The following is a 14,033-nucleotide window of genomic DNA, read 5'->3' on the forward strand; positions in this document are numbered from 1 at the left end:
TGCTTAATGTCACCAGGAAAAAAAGGATTATTTTATTTTAATTTAACTTTATTAAATTAACTAATTTTATTATCTTAAGTACTAAGTGTGTGTGCCAGACACAATATTAAACTTTATTGGAAACAGTCACATTCAAAGACCATAAGATAATGGCTTTGATTTGGTAAGGGTGTTATGTAATATGATTGTTGCAATATGTGGAAGACCATTCTCTTCTGATTGTACTCAACCTACAGAACACTGGGGACTATCTGTATGGTTGGGTGCCAAACTTTTTTACTACAACCCACGGTTAGAAGTTTATTTTTATCCATGCATGGGTATGTATACAGCACATAGCCACAGCCCTACAATAGCTTTAAGAAACTTACCTATACTACCTAAAATACTTTAGTATATTAAATTCCTTTTTATTTAAAAGATAAATTTCATGTGGGTCTACTAAATGATTTTACTGTAGTGATTTTGGACTAAGTTTTTTCTTTGTAGTAGTGAAAGCTGGCCAGGACATTAAAGTATCCTTTTGCCCAAGCAGTTATAAATTCAAAATTGCTTTTATTTATAATTAGTACGAAATCTTATCACTCAGTACAAATTGGAGCTGGGTGTGGTGGTACACGCCTGTGATCCCAGCTACCCAGGAGGCTGAGAAAGGAGGATTGCAAGTTTGAGGCCAGCCTGGGCAATTTAGCAAGGCCCTGCCTCAAAATAAAAGATGAAAAAGGGTTGGGGATGCAACTCAGATGTAGAGCACCCCTAGGTTCAATCCCTAGTACAGGAAACAAACAAACAAACAAAAAACAACATTAAAAATAGTACAGATTGATTTTTTTAAATGATACCACTGGAACATGTAAAATCTTTGATTTTTGAAGTTCCAAGAATTCTGGCTTCTGTTTTCTGGTGTTCTTGAAACAAATAAATGTGGCTTTTCATATAACAGAGAAGATTTTGCTGACCCAACCAAAAATATTTTCTAATGCATTAAATAAATTCAACTTAGCCTGAACAAACATGTATGGGAGCAGTATGCCACTTACCAAAGGTCAGTTCCCCAGAACAGAACCTCAGGTAAAAAAGGGAACATGCCTGTGTGTCTCCGTGGTAAATGTCACAAAGCTGCAGCATCAAAACCATGTACTCTGATACTGCTTCTCAGAATTTTTGTGCACTTAATGTCTTAAGAAGAAAAGAAATTCTTGTCAGGTTTTGTTATTTCTCTACTGCAGAAAATACTTTAAGTGTGGACAGAGGCAGTGATATCTGACTGTTACTGATTGTAAACCCAAAGAGAAAGAGGAAGTAATGTTTGACACTTAGCATTGAGGACAAAAGGCAACTACAGTACATTTACACCTATTCATGATGACCTTGAGTTACTGGAAAAGGTCAGATCAGACTTGGTGCCCTTTAACTTGAGAAAGCTGGGAAAATTGCAGCATATATTAGGATTTTTTTTTTTTTTTTCACAATGACTAAAGTAAAAATTTTTGTGATTTTTTTTTTTTTTTTAAGGGGAACTAAAAAACAGATAAAAGAAAACTTTGTTTTTGTGAGTTTTATCTTGCTGGATAGGGCAGCATAAACAGTTATGTTAGTTACAGTTTATTTTAAACACTGTTTGTGTGTAATACTCTTCTAGAATTGAGATAGATACAATAAGCAAGATTGTTGCTTTCTTTAGGGAACATCAAGTTTGACATTCAAAATGCTTTAAATTTTATTAGATCTCTGCTTTTCAGGGTAGAAACAAGCTTGGTTTTTTAGTAATTAATATTTTATCAAAAAATATGAAAGAAATCTATTAATTTTTAAAGTAATACTCTAAAAATGTAACATCACAATTGAGTTTTTTCATATTGTGTTTTTCATTTATCTTTAAGTACAGCAGCATTTTTTTGGTGTGTGTCTGATCTTTTTGAGGCATCATGAAATTACTTAATAATTATGTCATTTTATCAATGAATCATGATAGATGCAAATTATTCTATTTAAAGTTTATTTTTTGAAACTAGCCTGATTAAAGTGATTCAGGTTGTCAAAGCACTAGGCTGGGTGTTAAAAAAATAATGCCCTAAGACAAAACTTGTGGTTTATAAAAAAAAGGTGAAGACATAGGTATCCTGCTGAAAACAAGCCATGGTTAACAACTCCCAAGTGCTTTTTGTTCTAAACTATTTTAAATTAATCCCCATATATTGTGTCTTGCTGTATGCTAATGCATTCTCCTACTTGCCCACCATAGTGAATACACTGAGGAAACTTACTACAGACAAATATTGTTATCTGGTAATTTTAGTAGCACAAATCTAAACTTTCCGTCTTGAAAATATTTCATGTAGTTCTTTTTTTTTTTTTAATCATTTTAGTATCCAATCAGGAGTTTAGCTATCATCTTTTAATCTGCAACTTTCTTGATCTTTTTTCTTCCCTCTTCTATTTTGTGTTTCAGTTTAGTAATTTCTGTTGCTTTATCTTCAGATTAACTGAGCTTTTCTTCTATAACAGCTAATCTTCTGTTAAATCCATCAAGTAAATTTTCATATTGTAATATTTTTTCTCTGGAAGTTTCATTTGAGTCTTTTAAATTATTTGGGTCTATCTTCCATTTCTCTGAGCATTGTCCATATTTCCTTCAGATCTTTGAATATAATTTTTTAGTTTGTAAGTTATAAATTATAATAGCTATTTAAAAGTCATTGTCAGCTAATTCCATTTCCAAGTCATTTTTGGATTTGTTTCTACTGACAATTTTTCTCCTGTTTATGGGTCACGATGTTGTCCTACTTCTTTGTATGTCCAGTAATTTTGATTGTTTGCTGGACATTGTGTTACATTGTTTGTGTGGGTTTTGTTGACTTTCTTTAAAGATCATTTAGTTTTATTTTGGTTGGCATTTTATTCCAGATGAAGTTGGTCCTTCTGAGGCTTGTTTTAAATATTTATTAAGTTGATCCAGAGTAGCCTTTATTCTGGGACTACTATTTTAGCTACTGTTCTCTACTAATAGGTGTGATTCTTCCGTGTGTCCTCTGATGTTCTGGATGTCCAGGGAGGTCTGTCTACTCTGGTTAGTCAGAACTTGAACTTTTCATGACAGAGCCCTAGGAATTATTCATCCTAAACTCCCCAGTAATTGTTCTTTCCCTGGTGGGATTATTTGTCCAGGCTCATAGTCTCATGCCCATCTTTGTATTCAGCCAAAGACCCAACAGGACCCCGTGCAAATATTTAAAGTAATTTCTCTGCATAAGATCCTTCAGTGGTACTCTAGGCTGAAAATTCAAATTTAATCCATGTGAACTTCCTTGAACTTGGGTCTTTGTGCTCAATGAGAAAAAAAAACTCAATGAGACTGCAATGTTCTGATCCAGGCAGAAAGCCAGGGCCATTGTGGAAATCACCTTGTTTCATGGCCTCAGAGAGCACCATCAGCACAGGAACACAGTACTGGTGGCTCAGTGTTTGAAAGCAGTTGTTTCATAAATTTTGTCTAGTTTTCTAGTTGTTTATAAAGGAAAAGAAAATCTACATCAGCGACTGTGCTCATGCCTAGAAGCAAGCGTTTCCCCATTCTCTGTTTGTCTTTTGTGACATTGATATTTTGGGATAATCCAGGACAGCTGTATTGTATAATGACCAGTTGGGTTTATCTGATTGTTTTGTCATGTTAGATGTAAGTTAAACATTTTTTTTTGCAGGAATCTTGCATGTGAAATATTATGTTTTTCTTAATTTCAGTTGTATTCCACTGAGCTATATTATATGTCTGCTGTTATACTTTGTCACACTGTCTTAATTATTCTAGCTTTGTTTAGTAGGTTTTGAAATTGGGAAATGAGAATCATCTAACTTTGTTCTTTCTCAAGATTGGTCTCTAGAATTTTCATGCAAATTTCAGTATCACTTTTTTATTTTCAGTTTATTACAATGTTATGCAATTTTCAACATACAAGCTGTATACTTCTTTCATTAGATTTATTCTTAGATGTTTTATATTCCTTTTGCTGCTATGGGATCTTTTCCCCTAATTTTACTTTGGATTGTTCTTTGCTAGTGTATGGATATGGATATGGATCAGTCTTTTAAGTCCATTCTGCTAATCTCTGGCATTTGATTGGGATGATAATGAAAAAGGCTGGATGAATGAATAAATAAATAAAACAGGAAAAGAAGAGTTACAAATCAAAATGTCTTTATTCTATTTTCACATTTAATAATGCTTTGTTCTGTGTAGATTCAAGTTATTGTTTTCTCACTATCTATTTCAGCTGTTATAGGGTTATTGACAGATTGCCTCAGTTTTGTTTATCTGTCAGTGTCTTAGTTTTACCTTCTATTTTTTTTTTTTTTTGTCGTTGTGTGTTTGTTGGTTGTGGTACCAGGGACTGAAACTAGGATGCTTGCTCTACACTGAGCCGCATCCCCATCCCTTTTTGTTTTTTATGTTGAGACAGGGTCTTGCTAAGTTGCTAGGCTGGCTTGGAACTTGAGATCTTCTTGCCTCGGCTTCCTGAGTCATTGGGATTACAGGCAAATTTTACCTTCATTATTCTTTTTTTTTAATTTTAGTTACATATATATGACAGAAGGATGCATTTTGATTCATTGCACACAATTGCTGCACAGCTTTACATTTCTATGGTTATACACGATGTAGTGTCGCACCATATGTATAGTCATACATGTACCTAAGGTAATGATGTCTTATCTCATTCCACCATCTTTCCTGCCCCCATGTCCCCCTCCCCATACTGCTTTCCAGAGTAGTTGTACCAACTTGCATTCGCATCAGCAAGGAATGAGTGTGCCGTTCCCCCCACATCCTTGCCAACATTTATTGTTGTCTGTATTCTTGATAACTGCCATTCTGACTGGAGTGAGATGAAATCTTAGTTTTGATTTACATTTTTCTAATTGCTAGAGATGTTGAACATTTTTTTTTTCATGTATTTGTTGATTGAATGTAGGTCTTCTTCTGAGAAGTATCTGTTTAGCTCCTTGGCCCATTTTAACCTTCATTCTTGAAGGAGAGTTTTACTGGATATAGAATTCCAAATTGAGTTATTTCTTCTAGTATAGAATTCCAAATTGAGTTATTTCTTCTAGTAACCTTTTGGTAGAGTCATCTAAATGGACAAGTATGTCAGTTTGCAAATATTTCTTCTTCCTTGTCTCTTCATCCACACTGGGCACTCCCTTCCCCACCTTTCTCCCTTCCTTCCTCCCCACCCTTTGCTCTCCCCATCTCCTCGTCCTCCTTACATCTTACTGGGTGGGTTTGGAGCTTAAGGACCATGTTGAAGATTGGTGGCCAGAGTGAACCTCATCTTGGTGCCATTGCTAAGGAGAAAGTGTTTGGTCTCTTACCAGCAAATAGCATTATCTATAGGTTTTTTTTTGTAGATGACACTGCTAACAAAAAAAAAATTTTAAATAACAATTTAAAATATGAATTCAAGTTCATATTTGGCCAGGAAAGTAGATTGGGAGCAACACTAAAATAATCTTTATTTTGCTAGTGGTTAAGCACTTAGAATACATTGTAAGACAGATGTATTTTTATATTTATACTTAAGCCAGGGGAGTTGAATTTCCTCAATATTTACTTCTTCTCTGTACTTCACTTTATTACTTTTTTACTAAAAAAAAATAATGACTTGTGATTGAAATTTATACATACATATGCCATGTATATTTTTATTTCATGAATTACTCATAATCTGACATATTTCAGTATATTCTCTTCTCACTTCCCAGTTAAAATAAATGATTTTTTTAATAACACTAACTTAAGTTAGTGTTATTAAAATTAGATCACATTTGGGCTGGGGATATAGCTCAGTTAGTAGAGTGCTTGCCTCACATGCACAAGGTCATGGGTTCAATCCCCAGCCCCCCCCCCCCCCCACACACACACACAAAAAGGATCACATTTAAAGCAACAATTCTTCTTTTTTAAAAGATTTTTTAAAATTATTTTTAAATTGTAGATGGATCCAATACCTTTATTTTATTTATTTATTTTATATGGTGCTGAGGATAGAACCCAGTGCCTCTCACATGCTAGGCAAGTGCTCTGCCACTGAGCTATAAGTCCAGCCCCACAACTGTTCTTTTATCAAACACCTTCTGCCACCACCTGAAGCCAGTTGTTCTCTGAAACACTGGGTATCCATGGGAGATGCATGAGCAGTGTTGAGGGCAGTCACCTATCAGTCTGCCTGTCTGAGATGATACCTTTGAGCTTGTTTTTTCAGTGTTCAAACATTAGAAATTTTTTTTCCATGCAAGAGAAGAGCTTCTGTAATTAAAAGTTTTAGAACTTGGAAGTACAGAGTTGCATTTCAAATAATAAATGTTCTCCATGTGTCTTACTTTACACAGACATCCAGAGTGCCATGTGATATAGTAATTGGGCTCTTTTCTATCAAGGAGTCAACTTCTGCATTTTTACTATTCTTGCAGATCGATAGCCCTGATGTGTGGACAGATCTGTGTATTTGTAGTGCCTCTTCCCAGGGTAACGATGAAGGATGATCAGCTCAGTTTGTGCATAGTTTGTAGTGGGACTGAAGACTATAAGAAAGGTGAAAATGTGAATGGACTGTGTTTTATAACTTTTTGTTTTCATCAACTGGTAGTAGATTCATTCTAAGTATTTATTGAGTGAATAAATGAATGACTTTGCTGAATATCTCTACATTTTTTTCTCACATCCCGATCATTCTTAGTTTTCTGCCCAGGAAACTCAAATTGAGTGTGTTTACAGCTAGTCTCTGGTGCCTCCCTGTCCAAACAAGCTCTTTCTGGCTTTCCTCTTTGGCCATGGGCATCCTTGAGCCCCGGGTCAGCAGTTGGCTATATAGGTACTCTTCACACATCACTGTCACCCCACCTATCGCACCTGTTCCCACAGGTTCAGCCTCTTCTTCCCGCAGGCTGAGCACCACCAGAGTGTCCAGCAACATCATTCTAGCCACCTCAGCCCCTTGCTCAAGGGTCTCCCTTGAGAAAGCCCCAAGTCTAGTTTCTGAGTGGCCTTCAAGGAACTTCCCAGTCTGTCCCTTTGTTCTGTGTCACTTCATTAGCAACAGTAACACTGATTTCAGGGAGTGGCCATAGCGTCTTGGACCCACCACCTTTGGTCCTGTGATGGGGAGGTGGAGGGTAGTGGGAGCACATGGTAGAGCAAGCTGCTCCCCTCACAGGGGCTGGGAGCAGAGGAGGACAAAGAGACCCACCGTTCTCTGTGAGGGCACACCTCCTACCCCAATGACCTGAGAACTCTTCTTAGGCCCCAGCCCTTAGGCTTTCTTCTAGTAGTGCCAATATATGGTTGGACCTGGAATGTCCCCCCCACCCCCATTCCCAAGCTTGTGTGTTGAAAGAATGGTCCCCAATGCAGCATGGTTCAGAGGTGGGGCTTTTAGGCAGTGATTGGATCCTGAGGACTCTGACCTCATCAGTGGGTTGATCCATTTGATGGATTAATTCATTAACAGGTAAATACACTGTGAGGAGGTGGGTCCTTTTTGGAGGAAGTAGTTCTCTGGGTGCAAGCTCTGGAAGGGCTTATCTTTTCTCTTCCTCTGCTTCTCAGCTACCATGAGCTGAGCAGCTCTCCTCCGCCATGCCCTTCTGCTGTGATGTTTCTGCAGTGGAGTTGTCTGACTATGCACTCTTCTGAGTTGTTCTTGTTGTATATTGTGGTCACAGTGACGAAAAGATGACTAATACAGCCAAGCTAAATCAGAGCCTTAAAACGTGGACCTTAGAAGTACATTCAAGATCCAAAACAAACCACCTGTACTTCAGATCTGAGCTCTGTGTGACCTCGGGGTAGCTCTGTTTACCTGTCTGTCCTTGTTTCTAAAATACAGAAAAGACTGCCTTGTAGGCTTGTGTTGAATACTGGAGATAGTAAGTAAATACAGGTCTCCTGTGGTAGTTGTTCTGGAGCCTGTATATATGTTCTGTCAGTGGTTTCCCCAACTCCTCATTCCTGTGTGTCCTGAAAAGATCTCTGCTCATGATCATTGTGACAGCACAGTCATTTCTTTCTTTTTTATAAGATGTTTCTACTAGAGTCAATAGTATTAATTTGTCCAAACGAAAGATAAAAGGAACTCTTATGACATTTCCAGGTTTTATTTTAGAACCTGTCTTATTGACAACTCTTCCTTTGGCAATCTGCTATCTTCTGACATATTAGCTATTTGTAATAACAAGCCAACAGTCCCTTATTTCTGTCAAGCTCTTGGTTAGGGGCCACCTGGTCCTCAAAATTTATTTGTATCTAATTTGTTGATTAAATGTAAAATATTCAGTGAATTTACTGCAGTTTGAACTAATAACTCTGATCAGTCTCTTTTAAAAGGCAGATTGGCAGTACAGTTCAGAGAGCTTTCTAGTGCAGTTTTGATGGCTCTTCTGGACTTAGGTTTTTGTTCACCATGCATGCTTTTTATTCATGAATCTTTGAGCTCTTTGCTTCCATCTGACACCATGTGTTTGAGGTTGCATTTTATGAATGCGAATCCTTGCACATGATTACTGAATGATTTAGGTTTTACTTCTGCTTCATGTGTTCTTAAAAATACCAGCTGCTCCTTAGTTGAAAACGTAATTTAATTTGAGTGACACATGAGTTTATAGTTCCTAAACATGAATATATTTTCCTTGTTTGTATTCATAAGCCTGTTGGTCCATATGTTAATGTGTTCCTTGATTTAGTTTTATTTCTTTATTTTAAAAAATCAATAACAACAACAACAAAAACCTTGGGAAAATCATGCTTGTTAAATTTTTGGAGCATGTTTCTATTATTTTGGAGTTCACATTTAAAGCTTACAAAATTCTTTCCGTTAGTGATATGATTTTATATTGTATTTATGTAAACAGTTACATTTTGGAGTGAGAGGGGACATTCCTCCTTGGTTGCTTGGCATAGTTTTAAGAACCTTGTGGTGAGACTTGGTCACACATGCAGCATGTTAGGCATCCATTCTCGCGCCCTGGTGGATCTTGATAATTTGGGAGTGAGAAAGCATCCTACAGAATTGATGATGCTTTGTCTCTTCTCACCAGAGACTTCATACTCTGACCTCTACAGGAGATGCAGGACCTTCTGCAGACCTGTTTTGGATAGGGGATGGTACATAAATACAATGCATGACCCTGTGTGAGGTCTTGAAAACAGCATAAGTACTCCTGGGTGGGGGGACCATGAATGTGGGTGACACAGCATGTGCACATGGAATGGGACAGCGGCTTCATAGAAGTGCCGGTCCTGAAGGCCTGATAGGCATCCAGAAGACAAAGGCTGCTCCAAGCAGAGACAGAAGTCTGAGCAAACCCTTAGAAACTAGAGCGCACCGTCTGCTGGCCTGGTCCTGTGCTCTGCCTGGCACACGCTCTGCCTGCTTGGTATGGACACTCAGCGGACACTCCAGAATTGCACTGCAGGGTTGCTCTTTACTGTTGTTCCTGAGACCACACACTGTGTCTTTACATGGTACACCTTTGCTCTCATGTATGTACTTCAGCAGAGGAAAGAAAGTTAAATTGTGTGATTTCAGTTATTATATGTGTTAGCTCTAAAAGAAGATTTAAAACTTCAGCTTTTGATATTGTTCTAATTATTTCTCAAATTGTATCTGTGGCAAAAGGCCCTTTTGAATGTGGGAAGAAACATTTCTCCTCAATTACATGGTTAGATTTTTGGAAATTGTTAAAACGGGCATTAAAACATCAGAAAAGCTCATGGGAACCCCAACCAGGCACAAGTAAAAGCTAAGTGAAGTCTTCACTGCTATGGTAAAGTTAATATATATGGTAAATAGGGGTTAACAATTAGAATATCTGTAACAGAGATTTTATTTTCTCTTTTTAGAATGTGGTATTGAAGAGGCTATGGGGAGTGACATTTTATCAATTTGAATTGAATAATAAAATCCACCTAAAAAAACATGCACTTATCTGCAGAAAATAGTGAACTTATGCTCTTGATTATTGACATTCTCTATACAACACTCCTTGTGACAGTTTTATTGTCTTCTTTATTTCTGGCTGTTATTCCTAACAGGAGTAAGTCCTGCATCAACAAACTAATTATTTTAGTTTTTAAAGATCTCTTTATGTCCAATTTTATCACTTAGGTTTGTGATGTTATATTGTGAGCTGTCAATTTGAACAAAAAATTTATTCATTGACTTATTCAACTGGTATTTATATAGTGAGTTCCTCCTCTGTAGGCTACTTCTTAGGTGCTGTGGAGGCTGTAAAGCTGAGCGAAATATTAATTTCGTGAGATATTAATATTTCCTAGAGATTCAGTTATTTTCAGGAATAGGATAAAATTATTCTGATTTGTCCACACTGCTCTCTTTCAAAAATCCAACTTGCATTAGTGGGGTCGTTCCAGAGAAGGCAAGGGTACTGCAGGAGAGAGTTTTACCTCTGTGAAGTCCGCTTGCCTGCGGGCCTGAGGACAAGACCTCATTTCTTGCCTACGCTTCAGAACCCGGGTCTGTCAGAATAATGACACATCCTATTACTCTTGGGAACTTGACTCCTTGGAACTTGATTTAGATTTTGTTTTTATTCAATCGTAATAGAATTTTGAATAATTTTAATGTTGATAACTAAAGTGAAACTAATATTAGACATGGAAGTTCTTTTTAAAAATTAATTTGCCTGTTTCTTAAAAACACAAGTACACAGAAAACATTTTGAGAGACACATTACTATGTAACAACCATTTAAAGTGATATATTTCAAGAGTTCCTATTAAGTGTTTAATAACTATACATTAAGTTATTATATTATACATAAGTGTTTATGGTTTTGTTCTAGTTTTATATACAACTATGTTTTAAAACATGTATTCAAAAAATCTCCAAAAGCATTTCAAGTACTTAAGATATATACATTTGTGTTTATGTGTGTTTATTTAACCAATATGGACATAATGATCTGATCCTTATTTTTTACCACTAGCCTAAGGGTCATACAATAAGTAGTTTAGCTGTGGATTCATTTTTATTTGTAACAGATTATTGTTTTACAAGTGAAATGTAACAGTATGTTTGGATACTTTATCCAAAGAAGAAGAAGAAGAAGAAGATTCTTCAGTGATATTCTTAAGGGGCAAAGGTTACTATTTTGGAAGATAGCTTTAAGAAAGATTTAATAGCTATATAGAAGCAGTAAGTAACTTAAGACTGGAGGTAATGTTAATTTTTCAAAGCTTTCAAAAGGAATTTGAAGTAATATTGTTGATGATTAAGCTAATGGTAAGAAATTGATTTGACTCATTTCTGTGTGTTAGGCGTCGTAGTAATTAAGCATTTTTAAAGTATTATTTTATGAATGAAAAAGACATTGCCATTCCAATTTTTTTCTTCTTCTTTTTTTCTAAAGAGAGAGAAAATTTTTTAATATTTATTTTTAGTTTTTGGTGGACACCACATCTTTATTTTATTTTTATGTGGTACTGAGGATCGAATCCAGTGACCCACGCATGCCAGACAAGCGTGGTACCACTTGAGCCACATCCCCAGCCCCATTCCAATCTTAAAGATTAGTAAACTGAAGATTAAAAAAAAAAATCAAACATAATTTCCCTGACTTTATTCTACTAATAAGTGGAGGAGACAGGATTTGAAAGCCCACAGTCTGATGATACCTAAGCCCTAGCATCAGTCTCTGTTTCAGAACTACATGTTTACTGCTTCAGATCCATTTAGCAATTGAGCTTGTATCCCTATCCTTTATTTGCTTCTGATTTCACTTACAACCATCAGGAATATACCTTAAGAAGTCCTTGGATATCAATTGTAGCATCTGTTATCTTCAAGAACACCTGAGATTTATTCCTACACGTGTATATAATTTAATTCTAGATATATAATAGAGATTTATTAATATTTATTGAAGTTGAGGGACATTCCACCTCATCACACCAGTGTTTTCTGACTTGCAGGTGTTAAATGCACAAAGAGCAGGATACAAAGCAGCGATAGTCCACAATGTTGATTCTGATGACCTCATTAGCATGGGATCCAACGACAGTAAGTACAGGTATCACTTTTCTTCTCTCCTGTTTGACAGAGCATTCAAAGCTAAAAAGTAACTGGATTTTCCTTCTCTAATTTTTTGTTTAAACATCAAAGTTTCTTCTCTATCATAATTCCCAGTTCTAGCCCTCTTCAGATAATCTTATTCACAATAGAAGTGGAATTTACTTGTTCTTGTCTGAGTGTGTTAAATTTTTTTTAAGCCTGAGTTTTTAATCTATTGGTGTTTTGTGGAAAACTGAAGCCTTAAATAGAGATTAAAATGCTCAGTTAAGAATGCTATAGGAAATTTTTTGTGATTTATTTGTAGATTCACAACATTAAATTTTAGAATACACAGATACTATAAGTATCTCCTAATTTGGTGGAAGTTCAGAGCCCCATAAATGTACTTTCTTATTAGTTGTCATTCTTGACTTTACATTGTATGTTTATGTTTTTCATTTGAAATGGGAATATCTTTTCTTAGTCTTGGTGGACCTTGGCTTATAGGGAAAATGAGCCAACTTTAGTTACAATGGCTTTATTCAGATGGTGATTTTTAAGCTGCAGGCTTCACTTAGTGTAGTTTCTGTAAAACAGAACACTGTAGGTTTTATCAAAACCTAATTGCTACTAAGATGTCACTGCCAACATTCATGATTAGAAGATCTTTGTTTCCCCTTTTTCAGTACATAGCTCTCATATCTCTTGCTACTAAATTCCATCAATTTGTCTGTATAAAGTAGAACTTGGAGCAAAGTGTGGCCACAAAGCCATGACCTAGTGGTGCATCAGAACATACTTAGGATTCTAAATAACTGTGTTCTCAGAAGTACATATTTTATATTCTTTTGACCCACACATCTTTTTATCTCTTATATAGTGCTTTTTTGGTTGTGTCATTGGTCATTGTCCTTCTTACCCCTAACATGGTGAGGTAAAATTATAATATCTAAAATTTAATGAGCTCCTTAGTTGATTTCTTTATATTTTAAATTATCATTTTAATCTTCTAGGTAATTAATCTTTATGATTGTAGAATAAATGAAGAATCCTAAGCTTTTCTAGCATTTAGGAACAGATCAATAACCACTGTGTTACAGGACTTACTAGATGAAGGGAGTTTACTTATCAAATGACTACTGTTGCTACTGCAGATTCTACTAAGTAAAATTTATTTTAACTGATACACAAAACCATAAAATTTGTATATATCAATTGAATACCTTGTAATGTCCAATACAGGTATGTTGCATATGTTTAATGGGTTAAACATTTGTCTTCTCAAACATTTATTCATTCTTTGTAGTGAAAAGTTTCAAAATCAGCCACTTTTCTGTACAAGAGCACCACAGAGCTTCTTGCTCCTGAGTAACTCAGTACTTTGATCACATTTTCCCCATACACTGTCCCATTCTCTGATAGCCCAGCTGTTCTGAGATGAACTTTGTGGATTGCATGTGTGAGTGGGATCATGGGATACCATCCGTCTGTGCCTGGGTTACATCACTTAGCACAGTGACTCCACTTCCATCCGTGTTGCCACAAACGTTAGGGTTTCATTTGTGCCATGTTGTCCATTCCTCAGTTGATGGATGCTTAGGTTGTACCTATTGCAAATAGAGCTGCAGTGAACGTGGCGTGCAGATGTCTCTTCAAGGTGCCGATTTCTTTTCCTTTGGGCCGATGCCCAGTAGTGGGACTGCTGGGTCAGATGGTAGTCCTGTCTTAACTTTTCGAGGAAGCTCCATGCTGTTTTCCACAGTGACAGTGCTAATGTACATTCCCTCCAGCAGTGTGCAAGGTGCCTGTTCTCCACATCTTCGCCAGCACTGGCTGTCTTTAGTTTGTTTGGTGTTTGCCTCTCTTTCTAGGGTGAGTTGATATCTTTTACTAGGGTGACTTTGATTTGCCTTTCCCCAGTAATTAGTCATGTTGAGCCTTTTTCGTGTGTGAGTTGGCCATTTTTAT

The 14,033-nt window shown here is 36.3% G+C and overlaps 1 protein-coding gene across 3 annotated transcripts in view; it reads left to right on the forward strand.

The window, feature by feature from the left end:
- Rnf13 (ring finger protein 13) overlaps nt 1–14,033 on the forward strand; it is a 122,037-nt gene that overhangs the window by 66,168 nt on the left and 41,836 nt on the right. For 2 of the 3 annotated variants that reach the window (XM_071615519.1, XM_027933547.3), the window contains one exon: nt 11,987–12,074. In XM_071615519.1, the coding sequence (XP_071471620.1) occupies nt 11,987–12,074 (88 nt within the window). Of the gene's footprint in view, nt 1–11,986; nt 12,085–14,033 lie in introns of all 3 variants that reach the window. The other variant, XM_027933549.3, reaches the window with a different exon arrangement.

This window comes from Marmota flaviventris, chromosome 8 (genome assembly GCF_047511675.1).
Source record: "Marmota flaviventris isolate mMarFla1 chromosome 8, mMarFla1.hap1, whole genome shotgun sequence".
NCBI lineage: Eukaryota > Metazoa > Chordata > Mammalia > Rodentia > Sciuridae > Marmota > Marmota flaviventris.